At 35.7% G+C, this 22,818-nt stretch overlaps 1 protein-coding gene across 7 annotated transcripts in view; it reads right to left on the bottom strand.

The window, feature by feature from the left end:
- Window positions 1–22,818, bottom strand: part of FER (FER tyrosine kinase) — a 465,318-nt gene that overhangs the window by 267,853 nt on the left and 174,647 nt on the right. For all 7 annotated transcript variants that reach the window (XR_014310162.1, XM_082724902.1, XM_082724905.1 and 4 more), the window contains one exon: window positions 2,396–2,488. Coding sequence is in view for 6 of the 7 variants with exons in the window: in XM_082724902.1 (XP_082581028.1) it covers window positions 2,396–2,488 (93 nt within the window). In the remaining variant the exon portion in view is untranslated. The remainder of the gene's footprint in view (window positions 1–2,395; window positions 2,489–22,818) is intronic.

Below are 22,818 nucleotides of genomic sequence, written 5' to 3'. Positions count from 1 at the left end.
ATAACTACAAACTTCAAAGTGGCGTATGTGACATGAAGTCTCAGAAGCCAGTGTTGCACTCCCAGACAAGTGTCTGGAAGGCACAAAATTCTTAGGAATCCCAGTTTGTTGGGAAAACAAACATTGGGAGTGTTATCCCATTTCTACTATCTCCAAATTCTTATTTTTCTGTCACAAGCTAATATCTGGAGCTCTAAATTCCAATCTCCGAATTTTTACACCGAAGACTAAAACTGAAAATAACCTTGAGTTTGTAATAGGCCTTCTCTCACGTATGTAAAGTACTTGACTAAAGGAAAACTGGGCAGGGAATCATAAATCATAAATCAGCTCACTAGTAAACTGCTACTAATTGCTGGCACAAAGACCTCTGACTAAGTGAAATAAAGGTGAGTTAATGACAACATCACGATGTCATGTGTTTTGCTGACTTATTTCAATGATAAATAATTTTATGAAGTATTCACTGAGGTATCTGAACTTTTCTTTTTATGAACTGATTTTCTTGGGGCACCTGGGTGGTTCCATCAGTTGAGCATCTGCCTTCCACTAGGGTTAAGATCCCAGGGTTCTGGGATTAAGACCCATGTCGGGCTCCCTGCTAAGTGGGGAGTCTGTTTCTCCCTCTGCTCCCACCACCCCCACCATGAAGTTACACATGGTTGCCTATCCTAAAGAGATCAATCTCTCTCTCCTCTTTCTCTCTCTCGCACATGTGTGCATAAATAAATAATAATTTTTTTAAAACTGATTTTTTTCTTTTTGAAGAACACACCTGAACTTTCCTTTCAATAACTATTTTTTCTTTTTTAAAAAACTTTTTAAATATTTCGAGAACTCTTTTTCTTTTCTCCTAAGTCATCAAAACCTGTCCTCATAGTCTCTAGAATATATCATAGATTTCTAATCAAGCCTCCTATACTTTATTTTGAATGTCAAATCAAAATAAACCAAGTCTTAAGAACTACTATTTATCTCAAGTTATAAATCATTAACTTAAGAAAACAACATTAGGATATGGGACTTAAAAGAGACTTGCTCTACCATGTAGTATTTGCCTAAAATTATTTTTATTTTTATTTTTGTATTTGCTATTTAATGCCAGGGTAGATGGTCTACATTCGTTCATAGCTCTTCCCTATTCCCATAGAGTACTTCTGGAGTTCAGAAGTATGTGATAATAGCAGCATCAAAGGCTAACACTGAAGTAGAAAACCTCTTTTATATAAAATTACAATTTTCTTCTTTTTTGTTAATTAAAACACTTTATGCTTTGCCTCAATTGTGTATAAGAGAGTTTTGCTTGAGTGGAACAAATATAGGAACATGTGTTATATATTAAAAAAAGAATTATAGTAAATAAATCCAAAATGTGAATGGACATTTAACTTATGGTTAGGAAACACATTATTTTCTAAGTAAGACTAGATCACATTATTTTAAACAGCTGAACTTTTAAACAGTAAGAAATAACATTAAGATATTACTATGTAGAAACTTGGAAAGATGGGGGAGCAGAGCACATTTGTACTGAATATTGTTGTTTTGACAATCATTTATTATCATTCTAAAGCACTATTATGCATGAGGGATAGCTAGGAAAACAAGTCTGTTAATTTAGTCTTAAAGGTAATGAAATAAGAAAAATACTTTAAAATCTTATTCTATAAAGGGAAAAAGAATATACTTTATCTTGCTTGACTATAGCTGTTGCTACAGGGATTTATAATATTTTATGCACCACTGTGATATGACAAACCTAAATTTCAAATAGACTTCAATTTAATAATTAAAATCTTCTCGAAAATATGAACACATATATAAACTGATACACTTTAAAAATACATATAGAAATAAAAATGTGTTTCACTGGAAAAAAATTTGTCTCTGCTCTTCTTTTTTTTTTTTAATTAAAGATTTTTTTTAAAAGATTTATTTATTTATTTATTTGACAGACAGAGATCACAAGTAGGCAGAGAGGCAGGCAGAGAGAGAGGGGGAAGCAGGCTCCCTGCTGAGCAGAGAGCCTGATGCTGGGCTCCATCCCAGGACCCTGGGATCATGACCTGAGCTGAAGGCAGAGTCTTTAACCCACTGAGTCACCCAGGCGCCCCTTCTCTGCTCTTTTTCCAATAAAGCCTCAAAATACCTAAAATGTTTCCTATAATTATTTATATGTGGTACAGGAAGTCCTGAATACAAGTTTATTTCCTTCCTCCTTATATCAGTGTTTACTATGTACATGTATGAACAGAATCATATGCATACAAAACAATTATATTATGTACTTAGTTACCTATTTGTAAGGACAAATTTACACATGATATTCATTGTTTATCAGAAAGAAGCTAGAAAATAATTATTTTCAGTAGCACATGGAGTTCATTCTACTTACTGTTGAAGAGCCCAGTGCAGATTTTGGAGACCTAATTATTCCAGCAATTGAATGACGAATAGACTCAAACTTGGATAGCCTCTCCTTTCTTTCCTGGAGAGATTAAGAAAGAAGCCTTCAGCAATAGTAAACTAGTTTATATACAGTTATGCTGGGCATTTAGATATTTATCCACAGCTAATCACATATTCCAACTAAATAAAATGCAAGCTTCCTGACATTAAAGATGGCAAATAATCAAATGCATAGGAACTCTATAGTATTTTCATTTCTTAATGAATGTCTTGGTTTTCAAGAAAAATAAGAAAGAAATAAAAATTCATAAGACGAGAGAAAAAAGAAATGTATAGGAAATTCATGGGAAACCAAATATTAACATGTGGGAGAAAAAAAAAAAAAAGATAAAAGCTCTAAGGAACCAGTCTAACATACATTTCAGATAGCACCGTAGTTGAAAGGGATTTTCAAACAAAATATAATAGAGAAAAATCAGTAGGAGAACTATACTGAACACATTTTTAAAAACAGTGAATTCCAGAAAGATTCACAGGATCACAATGACAATGATGATGACAACACCACCAAAGGAGAACCAAAAAGGTAAATAAGGGGGTGATGGTAGAACTCCACTAAGTAAAATCAATCCAGCTACTTGCTTTAGGATGTATATTTCTAAGCATCATATATCACAATTGAAGGAAACTTTCCTTAAAATTTTATATCTTTAGATCCATATAATAAATGCAAATGAAGAGGGGTAAGAGGGTAGAAAACAAGAGAAAGTAGAACAAAAATGAGACCTAGAAGGTAATAAATAAGGAAGGATGTGTAAGGGTTTGTAATGGAAGCACTGGTCAATTTTCCAATAATGACATTTCAACTGTTCAGCAGCAGCAGACAAAAGAACTTGAGATCCTATTGCCATGTACTGTATTTCTTATGTCTTCCATTAGTAGTGATGCTCAGTTTTTATTTATCAGTGGGAAATAAGTAAAGCAGGCCACAAATAACATCATTTGTTTCCTTTGTCTCTAATATGTAGGGTATACGTCTCTATTCAGTAAATGCAGACATTTTTAGCCATATACTCTCGATAAACACTGTAGTTTCCAAAATTCAACTTCTGTCTCTCCAAGTGCCTACTCCCACATTATCTACTTTTCATTCTAATGGTTGCAGTACTAATATTCTTATCATTCTACAAACATATGCACATTAATAATTTAAAGTAATCTTACAGTAACCTAACAGAACAAATGACCTCAACTTCTTTTTCATCATTATCTACATTACTAACTTGCTTATGAGTCCATGTAAATCACTACCTATGCCTCATTTTGGTCATTTATAAAATGAAAAAAAACTAATACAAACCTTCTTCAGAGCACATTTATGTTATACTGCACATGATTAAAAATTAACATGTTAAAAGCATGTAAATATTTGATAAAATTTACTTTAAAAAAATAAATATTTACTGTAGTAAAAATGGTCATCACCTTAGGAATGTGAGCATTACATTCTATAGGCTTAATCCTAGCTGTTGCTTCACTTTACTTTCTAGTAAAAATCCCTATACTAATTTGTGAGGCAGGGTGGGGGTTTGGGGGATAGAGAAGGAAAAAATGAAACAAGATGGGACCAGGAGAGAGATGAAACATAAGAGACTCTTAATCTCACAAAACAGAGTGTTGCTGGGGGGAGGGGGGAGGGAGAGGGTGGCTGGGTTATGGACATTGGGGAGGGTATGTGCTATGGTGAGTGCTGTGAAATGTATAAGCCTGATGATTCACAGATCTGTACCCCTGGGGCAAATAATACATTACATTACATATTAATAAAAATAATAAATTTTTTAAAAAAGTCAAAACAAAAAAAATAAAACAAGCCCTGTACTGAGTCATAAGAAGCACTAAAGGAAAAAACAGCCTTGAAGTACTGAAATACAGTGACCTTTCTTTAATGCACGCCCATCTTCAACTTGAGTGTTTTGGGATTTTTACAAATCTAATTTGGTGGGGGAAGAGGTGGGAGGGTGTTGGGTGGCTCAGTGTGTTAAGCATCTGTCTGTCTTCAGCTCAGTTCAAGATCCCAGAGTCCTGGGATTAAGTCCCAAGTCAGGTGGTCAAGTTGTGCTCCCTGCTCAGTGGGGAGACTGCTTCTCCCACTCCCTCTGCTCCTCTCTCTCTCAAACAAACAAATAAATAAATAATCTTTTAAAAAATAAAAATCAAAACCTGATTCTTGAGACGCCTTCTGAAAAAAAAATGTTTGGGAGGGTAAAACCTAATAAAACGTATAGCCAGAATACACAGAACCCACAAGTGGGGAGGGTGGCATATGCAGCAGTTGCATATTATACTATAAAATATATTATAGTGCTAACACATGTATATACAGCCATATATTTATAGACAGTATAGTTATGGTATATACAATGTTTATATATCTTTATATTATTTATAGTACTATGTATATAGTAAAATATGTTTTTATATAATAATAAAATTATATATAGCACACATACTGGAAAGCACTGCAGGGACTATAGTTTTCTACTTCCTAGCCCAATTTACCCATTTCTTCCCCTGGGGAACTTCTCCCCCTGACTTTGAGAGGCCATGGAGGTGGAGGTGGCAGTGACATTAGCAGAAGCAGTGATACCATTGCTGACCTTGTGGCTGCTACTACTGACAGGACCATGAGAGGAAAGGGCTAACTTCACCTGTTTGGCAACGAAAGCTTCACAAGAGAGCTCTGAGCAACTCTACCGTGAATTTATGCTTCCCCTCTGAGTTAATGCTCTTAAAATACTGCAGAGAGTGTGGTGCTAACATAAGAGCACTATGAGAACAGAAAAGCACTGAGAAGTGATGCAGAAAAGTAGAAAAATCAGGACAGAGTTTTACATATGAGAAAGTGTTTTAGTACTGTATGACTTAATAATATGCACTGAAATGACAACAGTAATTTTCTTCAAGCTACATTTTGGTATCAAAACTTATGACAGGAAAAAGAACCATTTCCCCCCAAGACTTCTGATAATTAAAATAAAAACAAAAACAAAAACAAAACAAAACAAAACAGGGACACCTGGGTGGCTCAGTGGGTTAAGCCTCTGCCTTCTGCTCAGGTCATGATCCCAGGGTCCTGGGATCGAGCCCCGCATCGGGCTCTCTGCTCAGCGGGGAGCCTGCTCCCCCCCCCCTCTCTCTCTGCCTGCCTCTCTGCCTACTTGTGATCTCTCTCTATCAAATAAATAAAATCTTAAAAAAATATACCTTCTTAAGAAACCAACACCAGATAAGTCTAATGTGCAGGTCCAGGTGTGGGGTAAAGAAGACTTCAAAAAGTGCTTCCTTTATATTAACTAATGAAGCACAATACACTGTGTGTTTGAGGGGATACAATTAGTTAAAAAGCACCCTTTCATTTAAAGTATTCTTTAAATAGGCTGATCTAAAAACTGTATTATCACAAACCTTAAGTTTCAAACAGGAATAATCAAGTTTATTAAAAAAATTTTAACCAGTGTCAGTTCCACTGGTGCACAGATTTCCACAAATAGAGAACATGAAACTCACTTGCTAAAGCTGGTCTATGTAGCATTATACTGTAGATTTAAATTATGGTCTCATAATACTTCAGACCGTGCTGAATTCACTGACAGGTTGACTTTTGTATCAATGAATTAAATGGCTACTTTTAGAAATTAAAATTTTAAAAATTGCCTTTTAATTACCATTAATATAATAATAACTAATCCTGCCTGTTGGCCTGCTAAGGCTGGTGATGACGCACTCATTTTACCCCCCTCAAGTAATGACAAGGTAAAGAGCCTTCTCCAGGTAACAAACATAGGGATTGGTTGGGGCAACAGCATGGCCCCTCAGTGAAGAAAGGTGGGGGCCAGGTAAAGGGGGGAAGGAGGGAAGATGTTATGAAATAATAGTCTAATGAGATGCCCAGAAAAATGTTATAAGTGTAGCTGTAAATCTATCTTGAAAGGAAAGTTCCAGATGGACTATCACTTTCACATATCATTCAAGAATAGCTTTTCATTGTCATTATTTTAAAATAAACTAAAGTGTAGGGACATCTCGGTGGCTCAGTTGGTTAAGCATCCAACTCTTGGTTTCAGCTCAGGTAATGATCTCAGGATGGTAGGATCCAGCCCCATGTTGGGCTCCATGCTCAGCAAAGGAGTCTACTTGATGATTCTCTCCCTTTGCTCCCTCCTCCTACACTCTCTCACTCAAAACATACTCTTTAAAAAAATAAAATAAAAAGTAAAATTGACTGAAGGGTCTCACAATTTCTGTCTCCCCCCATCTCTCTTTCCATATATATATGGAGATGTTTCATAATTGATATGAAACTTTCATAGTCATTAAAAGTTTCCTTATTATCAATTGATAAAAAAGACCTCTAAGAAATAATACGTAAACTACTTACAGTTCAAGTAAAACCATACCTATTCGGTTTTTAAATTACTCTTAATAAAACTGCCAAATTGCAGTAAAACAGGCTGTCAGGTTATCTCCACCCTCTGCTCACTGAAGCCCAGGCAATGATATAAAAGGCAAGAGGCAAAGTTTTGCTGGTTAAAGTAAGGGACAAAAATCAGCAGTTCTTCCAAATGACAGTGTGACTAGATGGCGGAGTAAGTTACAAATTAATGACTTTAACCACTAAGCACATAATGGTTCTCAGAGCACGGCCTCTAAAGGAAGCACTAAGGTAGAAAGAATAAGGTTCTTGATGTCAGAAGGCGTAACAAGTATGAATCTGGGCAAATTAAATTACTTCACTAGCGTGGCTCTTAGTTTCTGTATCAGTACACAGAAGGACACTGGCCTGGACAAAATCTTCATCTCAAAATTTCTGTGACCATCGTCCAGCTCCCCAGTCACTTCATTGCACTGATCGCTGGCCAAACTCCCACAGAAGAGTTTCATGTGGAAGGCTGGTCACCAGAGTCCCTTTCCTTTGAGGGCTGGTCACTTTCTGCCTGAGGTGGCCTCAGAACTTGACCTCCAATGGAAAGGCCAGCTACAGTGAAAGGTGCCACAGGAAAATTTTTTATGCTAATAAGTCGCTGAAACAATAAGTATTATTTCTCACATTATCTTCTCACATCATTTCAATAAATAATCCCAACCTAATAACATTCTTACATTGAACAATGAAAGTGATGATTTGGCCCTGTGGGAACATTCAGATACATATTCAGATCAGGAGGCACTAAGGATCAAGGAAAAGAGAACAATATTCATGCTCAAGCTCCAGGCTGAGTGCCAAATATCTTTGAGACTACTTATGCAAAGCAGCCATGAAATTTGGAGGGATTTTGTGAGAAATAACTACAGGGAAATTATAACCTCAGAAAAGATTGTCTCCTGAAAAAAATTTCTTGTCTGTTGATAAATGACTCCATAATGTAAATGAAATACTGCAAATATCGGTATGTCCTTCATAAAAGGAATGCATTTATAAATAAATGAATAACTTAGTCTTTTGCAGATGTTGATTTGCTGGGAAGAATGAAGAATACACAGTTTTTATTCCCATCAGGATACAGAATTTAAGTATTGAAACAGTTTGTAAGTGATTTATTTTAGCAATTGGGTTCTGACTGAAGACAAATCATTTCAGAAGTATTCACTGCCTAGTAACCTAGTTTGTCATGCTGTTTTTCTTTGATGCTTGCATATTAAGAATATTTATTCAAAGAAAGACAGTGATACCACTGCTTGCTAAGTCAACCATTTTCATATTTTGAAATAATGAAATTGGAAACCAAATGTGCAAAAGGAACATTTGAGTGATTATTCAGATTTTGTCTTAAAATAACAATGCTAAGAAAATTTATAGTACAATGGAGTTCGCTGAAACCCAGGTTGTAAAATGTCATATTGTTCTTGCTTTCTTGACTGTATATATCTCTTAACTAAGATGATGTCTAGGGGAATAAGACCAAAGCAGGAGACTATAATCAGCTCCTTTCCTATTCAAAATCTAAGTACAATTCATGTTCCATGGTGCTTTGCTCAAACGGATGAGCTAAATGTCTATATATATTCTTTTCATAAATTATCCAATAGTGCAAAATCCATACCAGTTTCCTTATGAGCACCTCACTAAGTCTACAATTTAAATGCTGATAGGCTCTGCTCAGTAAACAACTGTGTGCCTCAGGTTATTTAAAAAAAAAATTATACTATTCTGAGTTAAATAATCAAGACACTTCTTAACTAAGATTCTGCCTTTTTTTTTTTTCAAGATTATTTATTTATTTATTTGACTGCCAGAAACACATTGAGAGAGGGAACCCAAGTAGGGGGAGTGGGAGAGAGAGAGAAGCAGGCTTCCCACTGAGCAGGGTGCCCGATGAAGGCCTCGATCCTAGGACCCTGGGATCATGACCTGAGCCAAAAGCAGATGCTTAAGGACTGAGCCACCCAGGCGCCAAAAGCCTTTATTTATTTATTTTTTTAAGCCAAAGCCTTTATTTATTTATTTTTTTAATTTATTTATTTACTGGGGCACTTGGGTGGCTCAGTTGTTAAGCATCTGCCTTCAGCTCAGGTCATGATCCCAGGGTCCTAGGATTGAGTCCTGCATAAGGGCTCCCTGTTCACCAGAGAACCTACTTCTCCCTCTCCTATTCCCCCTGCTTGTGTTCCTGTTCTCTCTCTCCCTCTCAAATAAATAAATAAAATCTTTAAAAAAAATTATTTATTTATTTGAGAGAGGGAGAGAGAGAGTGAGCATTGGGAGGGGCAGAGGGAGAGGGAGAGAGAATCTCAAGCAGACTTCCTGCTGTGCATGGAGCTGGAGATGGGCCCTGATCTCACAACACACATGACCTATTATCTGAGCTGGTATCACAATATCACGAGTCAGACTCTCAACCAACTAAGCCACCCACGTACTTGAGAGTCCGCCTTTAAAACAACTAAGGGGCATAATGTTAAGCCATGAAATTTATCTTCTTTGCTTAAACTAATAACTTGTAAGACCAAGAATGCATTATAATGAGAGCAAAAGTACTATTTCATTAGAGGCCCCTATGTCTAATAATGGAGGCACTTTGCCAGCTCCAGCCACACCCTCACAGACTCTAAGCTCACCACTCTACTTAACAAGTTACTTTGATCAGGTCAAAATAATCCTTTTGCCAATTCCTGAATAAGGTGCTCATTTCTTTCCAACAGCAGCTTCCTGAGCTCTCCTCTCTTTTTTGCCTGACTCCCATTTTCCTTTCTTTTCTCCTCCTTCTCTCCCCTTACCATAATAAATACTTATAAATATTAGCCATTATTATTTTAGCTTTACTAATACTGACAAAAACATCTTTTGGCTATTGTGAATAGTACTGCTATAACTGTAGATACATATGTACTTGAGTACCTGTTTTCAATTCTTTCGGGGATACATATAAGAGTGGAATTGCCAGGTCGTTTGGTAATTGTGTGTTTAGCTTTTTGATGAACAGCTAAACTATTTTCCACAGTAGCAGAACCATTTTACATTCCTACCAGCAATGTATGAAGCTTCCAATTTCTGCACATCCTTGTTGAAACTTGTTACTTTCCGTTTTTCTGATTATAGCTATCCTAATGGGTGTGAAGTATCCTTGAAGCATCTTGCCTTCATTTTTAAAGAACTTTTTTTTTTTCTTTTACTGCTTATAGAATTCAATATTGTTTTTCTTTTTCTTTTCTTTTCTTTTTTTTTCTCTTTCAGCACTTTGTCTTGTGGTCTCTAGTGTTTCTGGTATAAAGTCAACTATAATTCATATCATTATTCCCCTATATATAATAAACATTTTTCCATGATTACTTTTATAATAAGCAAGGTTACAAGTAAATGTAATTTTATTTTAATTATCCTGCTTGGAGTTTGTTAAATTTCATGGACTTGTGGGTTGAAAGTGTTACAAAATACTCGATCATTGTCCCTTCAGATATGTTTTCTACTCCTATCTCTCTCTCCTCCCCTCCTTAGATTCTGATTACATGTATGTTCGTCCATTTGATATCACTCTATGATCACAAATACTCAGTTTTTCTTTTCCTTTTTTGTTTCCATTTGGATACATTCTATCAACCTAAAATCACATGTCACTGATCTACTATTAACAATCCCATTTAATGAATTCCTTAGTTTTGATATTATATTTTTCATTTCCAGAATTTCATTTTTTATGCATCCATATCACTGTTGAAATATCCCATCTTTCATACCCGTTATAATCTTTTCCACTAGATCCCTTAGCATTCTTGTAACAGCTATATTAAAGACATTGATAATTCTAATAACTAGGTCACCTGTGTCTATTTTCTTAGCTGTAAGTCACATTTCTTATTTCTCCATTTTTCTTTTTAGTGTGTCATATATTTTTATTGTGTTCCAAATGGTTTGTATAAAAGAACAGCAGAATTTGTGAAGAGGGATACGTGCTACTTTGTCTGTCAGGCTGCTAGGTTGGGACTATAGGTAATAAGCTGGGTCTGGTCTTTGTTGCAGCTTTAGTTTGAATCAGTTCACCACCAGCTTCAAACATTCTGAAAGCTGTTTCAGGAGTTTTCCTTCAGCTAAGAATGGAATCTGAGCCCAGGCAAGATTCCAGTATCTTGCCTAAGCTTCAAAGTCAATCCACCAGCTTTAGGAACTAAAGGAGATCTCACCAAGCTTTGCAGCCTCTTTGGGGGAGAGGGGGAGGTGTGCTAGAGAGTTCTCTCTGCTTTCCATTCACACCCACAACTTTCTGTATTTAAGATGATAACTTTCAGCCCTTACATATGGTCTCTTGTAACTTTCCATATCCAAACAGGCTACAGAAATTCATTTGCATTCTTATTGATGAGTAACCTGCCAGTCATCGTTTTATTGACTGTTAGTCATAAACCAAGAAAATACAAACACACAAGTTAAGGATCTTCAGTATGACAAAAGAAAATGCCATTAATTTATCAAAAGTTACAGACTTATATTTGACTACCATATTCTAAGGCAGTCAATTACCACAAAAGGCCTTCAGAGTTTAAGCCTATACTCCTCAAAAGATCATTTAAAGAGTTAAACTCCAAATATCTAAAAAGTCTTCATTCTTATTATTTTGGTTTGATTTTCTTTTCTTTTGTTGATTGCTTTTGAGGGATACGGAAGACGAGTGTTACCGTTTCTGTATTTGGGGCAGGGAACCATAGAAGGTTACTGTAAGGTCTAGTATGAACATACTTCAGTTTTGTATGAACTATGTTTTAAGTTTCCAACTTCATCTAAAAAGTTCTCTGAATGGTTTGACTTTTTAGTATTCTCATAGTGCACACACATCAACAATCCTACTATCTGTTCAGAGTTCCTTTTGTTACTAGAATTACTAGAACTAATAACTGGAAATGTTTGGAGTTTCAAGGCCTCAGGCAAGATTTTACTTATTAGAACGGAATCAGAAACTGTAGGACCTAAAACAATATCCTAGAACTTAATTTTAAAAATAAAATGTTAAAGATAGGAATTTGGTGCTTATAATATTGCACTTCTATTATCAGCAAATAAAATCCAACTAGGAGATCTGTTAGGAAGAAGTCAGTGAGGTTCCAAGCATTTATCTCATTCTCACCCTTCCAAGAGAAGCTGCCAAATTATGGGACTATTGGTACTGGCTGCCTGAGAACAGAGCAATACAACAGAGGGTAGAGCTAAGAAATGATGACAGACAACTTCTTGATGATATGGTTTAAATTTCTGGATATATCTAATTGCGAATGTAAATAAACTCTCTAATGTACTTAGCTCTACTGCTTTGGTTGACTGTTATAGGGAACTAATAAAGCAGAGTTTCCTAGACTATCCACTAGTAATTGAAGATCTCCAATAAGCAATTATGAAAGTCACAATTTTCATTAACAAAATAATACACTAACTTAACATTTTTTTCCTTCTAGACATATATTTTCTTTTAATAGGAAAACAAATCTTCTAATATTGAAATTAATATAAATGGAAAACTTCTTTGTAAGAGAACACTTCTTGTGTTGCATCATATTATGTTGTGATAATTACTTTTACTTATTCCTATTAATTCATCAGTTTCAGTAGTGCCTGGGTGACTCAACTGGTTAGGCAGACAACTCTTGATTTCCCGCTCAGGTCAAGATCTCAGAGTCCTGGGATGGAGCTCCATGTCTGGCTCCCCACTCAGCAGGAGTCTGCTCCTTCTCCCCTTGCCCTTCTCCCTATGCATGCACTCTCAAATAAATAAATAAATAAATCTTTAGAAACAAAACAAAACAGCAGCACATGACATGCAAAGTAATTGTTCAACATGTTTGGAAAAACCCTACTTTGAATGATTAACAGATGTTATCTAACATCTAACTACAAAAGGTTCAGTAGTCCCATAGATTTTAGAACTGCCCCATTAGTCAAATTTAAGCAGGTTTCTTAAATGCAGTATGTCTCAAAGCCTTAATAACACATTAGTACATGTACTTTTTTGGGGGGACAAAATATTATTTTGCAAGATTCACTTCAAGAAATGTCACATAGCTTCCATTCTGTGGGGTTAGAAGGCGAAACATTCTCTTCTACTCTACATCAATCATGGCTTCTTCTTGGATATTATCATCACATGTAAAAGCTCCAAATTAACTAATTAAAGTTCCTCTCTTTCTGGCACAATCTCTTATCCCATCAGTTTGCTTTCAACCAGTAACATCATAAGCATTTTTCAACTTCACTGCACCCTAAGGCATTGAGTCTCTTTGTTTCGCCTAATCAATCACCTTTTCTTTTCTTCTCTTCTCTCGTTATCTAACTGAGATGCCATAATATATCATTCTAATGATGTTTTCACCAATATTCTAAATTCTCCTGTTATCCTACCTTTTAGTTGCACACATGGGGTAATCTCCAACACTGGATAGTTGGATAGATCCAACCATCCAACCATACACTCAAACAATTCATCTCTGCTGGAGAAAATCACAAGATTCTTAACTTCAAATGGGCACCAAATACCTAACAGTACTTCCACATTTCTCTGGCCAACTCACTTCTTACTCTCCCAGTTACTGTCAACCATTTCAAACATTTCCTATTTTTCCTGGGTCTAAATATGCCTCATTCTACCCCCTCCAGGATAAAGAAACTACAAGCCAGAAACACTTCTATCTTGCCTTTTCAAATGTAAAAATCTATTATTTCTCTTCCCTTCTAATTTGTTTCCCCATTTGGAAATATGTGGCTGTCTCCCATCTAAGGCTGACCTCTCTACTTGTACTTTGTATTGCGTCCCCTCCTGCTCTCCTAAGAACCTTAAACCTTACAAAAACTTGATAGATCTCTGTTTGAAAACTTGTTTTTCCTACCCCATCATTTACACGGGTTTAAAAGTTGCTCTTATAGAGAAAAAAAGGAAAAGTAGTAAGAGAGAAAAGATGGAGAAAGATAGGGAAGGAGGAATGAAGAGAGGACGGGATGCATCTCTTCCCTCACCACACATCCTCCTTCTGCTACTGCTCCTTCTCCATAAACGAAATTCCTAAAAGACTTATCTATGCTTCCTGTCTTCACTTTCCTCTCCTCCTACTCACTACGCAATCTACTCCCATTTGGCTTTCATCTTATCACTCAAGCAAAGCAGATGCTTTTAATTAACCAGCAAATTCCATTTTACTAATCCAACAGAGACATTTCTTACTTATTATACTTGACCTCTTGGGAGAATTCCCCTCTATTGATCAAATACTCCTATGTGAAACTTGTACTGCCCTGGCCCACTCTCCCTCAACAGGCATAATATGATCATTTGCTTTTAAGATCCATTGGCTCAGATCTCCTCTTTCCTCACTCTATCTTTCCTTCCTGGGTAACATTTTACATGTTCCAACTTCAATTACCACCTAGCCAAGCCCACTCATTAAATCTCCAAATCAGACTTTACCACTGAGCTATAAACATATACATATCAAAAACCCATGTGATTTCTCTACTAGAGAAGACAGAAAAAGTCAACATATTTCATACTGAACTCCTAACTCCCAAATAGCCCCTTTTTAGGAGTTTCTCATTTCCATGAATGGTACTTATCATCCTGTTATACAAACCAGATATCTTAAAGTCCAAACTCACACTCACAATATATATTCCAAGAGTCAGAGGGCTTTATCAGTTTTTTATTCAAATATGTAAACATTAAATAAATTCTACATATTTTTAAAGATGTATTTATTTAATTTAGAAAGAGAGAACATAAATGGAATGGGGGCCAGGGAGTGGCCAGAAGGAGAGGAGAGAGAGAATCTCAAGCAGACTCCCACTGAGTATGGAGCCCAATTTGGGGCTCAATCCTATGACCATGAGATTATGACATGAGCCAAAATCAAGAGTCAGACACTTAACCAACAGAACTACCCAGGCACCCCAAATAAATGCTACATATTAATGACATACTGAAGCAAGACAGTAGCTATCAGATATTATGTAATTAATAAATAAAAGGGTACATTTATTTAACTACTCTTTTATACTAAAGAATCTCAAAGGACTCTTTGAAACAAACAAAACTGAAAGACTCAAATTTAACCAGTCATTCTAATTACACATAACATTCTAACTCATATTGACTTTAGGAAATCTGCAGTACCTTTATTTAAATTTGGGGAAACCCTCAAAAACAACAGAAAAATATCTTGGGAGTTAAAACACTTTTCCTTCTGGCATTTTTCAAAAAGATTGATTCTTTGAGATAAGAGAGCTAGCATAACAAAGGATTAAAGATAGTGAAGAACAATTATGGCTCCTTAAAAGTTATACTCTGTAAGATACAGAGGTCATGCGAGCATAGGGAAACTTAATCAATACATACATAAGAGGGATGCCTGGGTGGCTCAGTTGGTTAAGCCGCTGCCTTCGGCTCAGGTCATGATCCCAAGGTCCTGGGATTGAGTCCTGCATCGGGCTCCTTGCTCGGCAGGGAGCCTGCTTTTCTCGCTGCCTCTGCCTGCCTCTCTGCCTGCTTATGTATACTCTCTCTCTATCTCTGGCAAATAAATAAAATCTTTAAAGAAAAAAAAAAAGACATATATAAGAATATATACTCCCTCTGGCTATTTATTAATTATTTTGATTTGTAAACTAGCTAATTATGTTTAGATGTTCAAAATTTTGGTATAAAGAGCATTTAGCTTATTAAAAACAGGTTCAGGGGTGGCATAATATGTATCCAGAAATAAAAATGTATTATTTAATCAAAATTTGTCAGTTAAAATTAAATACTATCTCCAGGACTTACTTTTTAATCAATATGAGCGCTAGAAATCTCAGGACCAGGCTCTATTCCTTTTATAATAGGTTCCAATCTGCTTAAGTTAATAAAGTGCCTACTGGATGTACTGTTATTTTCAGAAGTTCATTAACTATTTCATCAATAGGAAATAAGTAGTCTAGAGTCAACAAAAGTGAATAGCATACTAAACTACTGGCCTAGAGCAGTCAGTCATGACTCCAAATACCAGACTTGAAATCAACAATATCTTTGATTAGGTGTCAGCATTAAACCACAATTTTTCATCTGAAAATTAATACTGGGTATTCACCACATAACCATATCAAAGGTTTCGCAAAATTATTAAAGTTACAACAATGGCCATTATTATATAAAATGGTATTTCTATAAGAATCATTGAATTGAAGAAAAATTTAAAGACTGATCATTTGCATATTTACCAAATCCCTTTGCTCCTACTGAATTCCCCAGCAATTTCTTAAGTAGTGTTGGTCATCCCTATCCTTACAGAAAAGAATACTGCAATCTATATCTACTTGAAAGGCTCCTAGAAAACAACAAATCTCATTTTCACCCATCAGCTTAAGGCAAAGGTTCTATATAGCTCTGACTACAGAGCTCACTAAACCCCTAACAAGGCCTCTCTAGAAAGGTTTCCTGTGGCTAACTCATTTAGAGCAAAACCTTGTGAAGATTCTAATAAAATGTCTGAGAAGTTATGAATGGTACTTAAAGTTTTATTCCTAACGAGTTTTCCACCCCACAACATTCTTTTTGGCTATGATTATATATTTTCTGACTCAAGATATAATTAAAGTAAAGAACTGATTTGTTGAATTAGAAGTGGCAGCACTGAATATGGAGAGGTGTTATTTTATTAAAAGAATGGCCAGAGGGAGTATATATTCTTATGTATGTCTTGATTAAATCTCCCTACGCTCACATGACCTACATCTCTTACAGAGTATAACTTTGAAAGGAACCATAATTGTTCTTCACTATCTTCAGTCCTTTGTCAGGCTAGCTCTATTTCAAGATCTATAATGTAAATTTTCTCTCCTTGCCAAGCATTATGAGCAGCTGCAAAGTGTTTTATCTGAGATTCAGAAAAGGTTAGGGAGAAGAAACTTTCCTGTAAAGGAGAAGAGAAGCTGCTACAAATATTTTTAATGTCTTGTCATAATCAGACGGATTCACAATTTCTAGGAAGGGCAAGAGAAAGAGAAAGTTGCTCAGAGCCAATTTAGGCCTAGCTAGTACCAACTGCTAAGCCCAAAACCCCACAGCTAGCTCAGCAGATTTTTTTTTTTTTAAATATCCAAGGGAATTTGAATAACATTCTATAGGTATAAGGCATTAGATTCTAATATCTACTTTCATGGCCTTAGACCCTGCAAAAATTCTTCCAAAGCCCCAAAATACCATTTAGCCATAATTAACCAGAGCTTTTCAGAAGTCAAAATTCACTCCTCAGGGAGTATTTTAAACCTGCTGAATGAACTCCTGATAAACTCACAATTAGCATTTAAAATGCAGAGTGTAAAAAACTTTATTGCTAACTGATGTGATGCTGAAAGAAGAGGCATACTTTTTCTAATTTTCAGTGTAAGGAAAAAATATCAATGATTTCCTTAGCATTAGTCTCTGTCATTGAAATTATAAACTATATTATTCTTGCATTATTGGTATTATTTCTAACAGAATACCTCTGTACAGCTATACTTTATTCCAAGCAAAATCCTGATCTTTTTTTACTACTACTCAAACTATGATATAACAGCTATATAATTCACTGACAGAGATATGATATTTTCATTTGAAATAATACCAAGAGAAACAACAATTCAATAAAGGATGAATCTTGGGGCAACTGGGTGGCTCGGTGGGTTAAGTCGCTGCCTTCGGCTCAGGTCATGATCTCAGGGTCCTGAGATCGAGTCCCGCATCGGGCTCTCTGCTCAGCAAGGAGCCTGCTTCCCTCCCTCTCTCTCTCTGCCTGCCTCTCTGTCTACTTGTGATCTCTCTCTGTCAAATAAATAAATAAAATCTTTTAAAAAAAATAAATAAATAAAGGATGAATCTTAATTAAACAATAATCCAGAATAAAGAAAAAAGGTCATCTTACCAAAAAAAAAAAAAAATTAAGAAAGGAATCTGTTATTTCCTTCTCATTAAGGAACAAAACAAAAACAAACATACACCAGATTCAATATAAAAGTATTATCAAAAAGCACCTAGACTACTTATTCTGCTTCATCCGATAAAATAAAGCAGTTAACTGAGGAAAATTATATAAGAATAGCACAACATTAGGGCATACCCTGTCAATGGGTGAAAGGCTAGCACCTCCAATGATCAAACTCAAAAGTGTATAGTATTCCAACTAAATTAGATTTATTTTCCACACAGAGTTCTAAAATCAAAGTAATTCAGCAATTGAAATAATCTCCTGAATTAAGGACAGTCGAGCCATTTTGAGACTGAAAAGTTATTACAGCAAATACAATCTTTTACTCCACAGGCTGTGAACTCCTCATAGCAACAATTTTCCCCCAAAACTTTATCTTTTTACTAAGCACCTATTCCATGACCATCTTTATTCCCCACTAACGGCCTCACCTCTCCTCATAGAAAATAGAAATGATCAGGTGGGAATTCCTAGGACTTTTCTGCCCTTCCTCATCCTCCCACTGACAAATGTAACCTCCACCCCACCCGCCCGGGTCAGGGGACCTCTATCCTCTAGTGTCCTCTGGCCCGCTCTGCTCTTTCCCTGCTTGGGGAAAGAATTGGGGTTCATCAGGAAGTCCTCACTCTCCTGGAGGCTACCTCTGCTTTTTACTGGTTTTGGTTTGGTTTGGTTTGGTTTTTGCCTCTCATATTATTAAAAAAAAAAAAAATCACACACACAAAAACTAAATGTAAAATCTTATTTAATTCTCTCTGCCCATGATCATTATTCTAACTTTCCCTTCCCTCCAAAATTTAGCTACCTCAAAATGCTACTAGATAAATCATAAAAAAAATCATATGATCATAGCCCTCAAAGAGCTTTCTGTAAAAAGATAAACCAGATCCTTTTACACTGTTGCTTAACATCTTTGAATGGCTCCCCCATTGGGCCCACCAAAAAAATCTCAATTCACACACAAAGATTTTTCTATAATATAGCCCCTACATACTTAATTCAATCCCCTCTCTTAGCATTTCACCTTCCTTGCCTATCATCTAGTTACATATATATATTGAAGATTTAGAATACATATTTTCACTTCCTTGAGCAATATATGATTCTTCTGACCATTGCTGAAATACTATTCCTCTTTTTTTTTTATTTTTTTGGTGGTGTGGGGGTGCAGGTTGTGTGGCTGGATATCTCTTACCCACCTTTAAGACTGAAAGTAGACATCCATACAATTCTACTCTGAGCTCAAGCACTTTAAATCTACAGCACCCTTCTTATGTACTGTGATAGCACCTAGTATTTACTCTTACAAAACTCATCATATTCTGTTATAATTATCCCTTAACTTGTCTTTCACTGAACTGTGAGCTCCTTCAGGATAGGACTTTATATCATCTTGCTTTGTATACAAAGCCAAGACAGTGCAGATGGCATACTGCAGTTTCTAAAACGGCCACAACAATATTTCCATCACACATGTTCTTACAATAAAGAATCTGACACTTCTTCCATTGAGAAGTGGGGTCTGTGTTCCCTACACTTGAATTTGGGCAGTCATGTGACTGTGGTAGAAGTGACATTACATGACTTCCAAAGCCAGGTCATAAAAACAACTCCCTCCTGGTCATCTTGGGACACATTCTTAAACCCAGACACTCCAGCTATAAGGAAGCTCAAGCAATTCACAGACAGATGGCACAAGGAGATGAACAGAGCTTAGTTGGGCTCCTAGCCGGCAATATCCAAACTGCCAGTCATGTGAGTAAACCATATTGGAAATCAATCCTATGGCCTCTAATCCAGCTGTTCCGGTTGATGACACATGGAGCTGGATAAGCCTTCTACATGGAACTCTTCCCAAATGAAAATTCATGAGCAAATTAAATGATTATTATTATTTTAAGTCTCTAAGCTTTGTAGTGATCTGCTACATAGAATAAATAAGCAGAAGAGTGCTTGTCCTATAGTACATAAACACACATGTACACACACTGTACACACACATACAACACACATATACACAAAGTTCAGTGAATCAATGAGTAAGTTTCCCAAATCAAACATGCTCCGTGAGTTAGAGAACAGATACCAAATACTCTAATTCAGATACTTAAATTATCTTAGCCTTTTTCATTATAAAAAATAATTCTAGAAAATCAAACAGAAAAACTCAGATAAAGGTAAATACTCTGTAATTTGCAGCAAGCTTGAGATATAGAACTTTGCCAAATATTGCAGAAGGCCTCCATGTGACCTGTCATTTTTTTAAAGACTATTTATTTATTTATTTATTTATTTATTTGACAGAGAGAGAGAGAGAGGGAGAGAGAGAGATATCACAAGTAGGCAGAGAGGCAGGTAGAAAGAGAGGGGAAACAGGCTCCCTGCTGAGGAAAGAGCTGGATGCAGGGCTCAATCTCAGGACTCTGAGACATGACCTGAGCCAAAGGCAGGGGTTAACCCACTGAGCCACCCAGGTGCCCCAATGTGACCTGGTCTAATCACAACCACCTATATGCCTTCCTCCAAAGAAACCACTATCATTAATTCTACAGTAATCACATACTTGCATTATTTGCAGTAACCACATACTTGCATTATTTGCTCTAGTATATATCCCCTACACACTATAGTTTAGTTTTCATCATTTCAAAAATGCTTAATCTATCTTTAAGCATCTTTTAATCTATAAATTCCTTCTCCAGCCCTATATTTTCCTTATTATTTAGCTATTTAAAAACCCAAACAACTGACATAGTTTGCCACATCCTGGATTTTGATGATTTCCTGCCATAGGGCAGTCTAACACATCCTCTCTCCTCTTTCCTATCAACTGGCAGCTGAGATCAGAGGCTAGGTCAGACTCAGATTCAGTACTTTTAGTGAGCTCATGATGGCATATGTCAGGAGATTAAGTAATGTCTGGTTGTCTCTCTTTTTGTTATACCTACAGCTATTGATGCTCAATGTCTAGATCCACTAATTCATTGTGTATTGTCAAATGGTTATATTCTTTCAAATTGTACCATTTCTTTTCTATTTATTAGTTGGAATATTTCCATAAAAAGGTGTTTTCCTTCATCTATTATTTAATTAACCAATAATAATTACCTGGTAATATAGAAAAGGAAAGATAAATGTTTGATTGTTTTACATGAATATATTTTTTAAAGATTTTATTTATTTATTTGAAAGAGAGAGAGAGAGCAAGCATGCGTGAATGGGAGAGGGGCAGAGGTAGAGCAGACTCCCCGCTGAGCAGAGAGCCCAGATGTGGGGCTGAATCCCAGGACCTGAAATCAGGACCTGAGCCACAGTCAGACACTTAACCAACTGAGCCACCCAGGCACCCCTACATGAATGTATTTTTTAAATTTAGAGTCCTTGAAACAAGAATTATAAACAAATTAAGACCAATCTTAAATATATTCATTGGGAAATGAATAGTGAATATTGAAATGGAAAAATTATGAGGGTGATGATGAAGGAGATAAAAATAATCAGAGCTAATCCTAGGTAACAAACATTTTAAAAGACCTTTACATATATTAACTCATGTTATCCACACAACAATATATGATTTAGGTACTACTATTTTCTTTTTCATATAGATGAGGACACTGAAGCACAGTTAAGTGATCAGAGCAAGATACAGGCATGAATAATGGACCCTACAAGCATTTAAAGGTGGTCTACAAACCTACAGATATCCTCAAGTTCAATGATGTATGCCTATGAAATCTTACAGGATAATCTCCTTTTAGCACCATGATATTTAGTTATGTGACAGTGAGAGATGATCCCATAAAAAACTTAGAAAGTGGATAATCAAGTTCTGAATCTACTTTAAACCTAGCTCTAGTTACCCATAACTCTTTTAAATTCTTTTCCTTGGTCATCTTCAATTTCCCACTCTCTTTGGATGAGAGGTTTTAACTTAAATAGATATTTTACCTTTCTTCCCCTTAGCTTGTCCAAATTCCTAATATAAAATTCAATATGACTAAGTTCTTTTACTGACTTAGGAAAAGCCATATTTTCTTTTTCTGACTTAAGAAAATTCATATCTACTTTTCTGTCTTGAAGTCATTCCATCTCTGGCTTCAATTAAAACTAATATTTTATGGTATCTTAATGCACTGATATAAACTATTAACTATATTATTGTTTTGCAAAAGTAACATGAGAAGTTGTCTTTAAAACCTTTCATTGAAATAACATTTTCTTTCTTTTTTTTTTTTTAAGATTATTTATTTATTTATTTGACAGAGAGAGAGATCACAGGTAGGCAGAGAGGCAGGCAGAGAGAGGGGAAGAAGCAGGCTCACCGCTGAGGAGAAAGTCTGACATGGGGCTGGATCTCAGGGTCCTGGGATCATGACCTAAGCTGAAGGCAGAGGCTTAGCCCACTGAGCCACCCAGGCGCCCCTGAAATAACATTTTCTAAATGTCTGACACTGAGATAGAAAGTTCTGGAGCTACTTATAAAGTAATAATCTCCATATCAGAACAAAGTATTTTAATTGGGTCTTTACAATTAAATGTAAACAGATACTTGTCCTACTGTTTACTTATGTTTACTTGTAAACATTATCTTTCAGAAGTTCTTTTATTTGAATTACAGTAATACGATAATATTGGAAAAATTTACTTTTAAATAAAGATACATAAATTAAATGCTGACTGGTACATTATACATAATTTTCATTCTTTTAAAGTCTTCACATAAGAGTGAACAAGTTAAAATTATAATAAAAACTGTATCAGCCAATGAATTCTTAGCAAAGCAATTCAACCAGCAAAGTACTCAAGCACACTGAATCATTGGACTGGTAAAGACTTTTGAAAAATAATTTCAAATAAAACTATTTTTAAGAAACCACATTCAAATCAGTTGGAAATAATTCTGATTCTATACATTCCCTTAACCTTAACAGA

The sequence above is a fragment of the Mustela nivalis genome, assembly GCF_964662115.1.
Source record: "Mustela nivalis genome assembly, chromosome: 3".
NCBI lineage: Eukaryota > Metazoa > Chordata > Mammalia > Carnivora > Mustelidae > Mustela > Mustela nivalis.
Note: the sequence above shows the minus strand (reverse complement) of the source record. Positions and strands in the feature narration are given on the sequence as shown.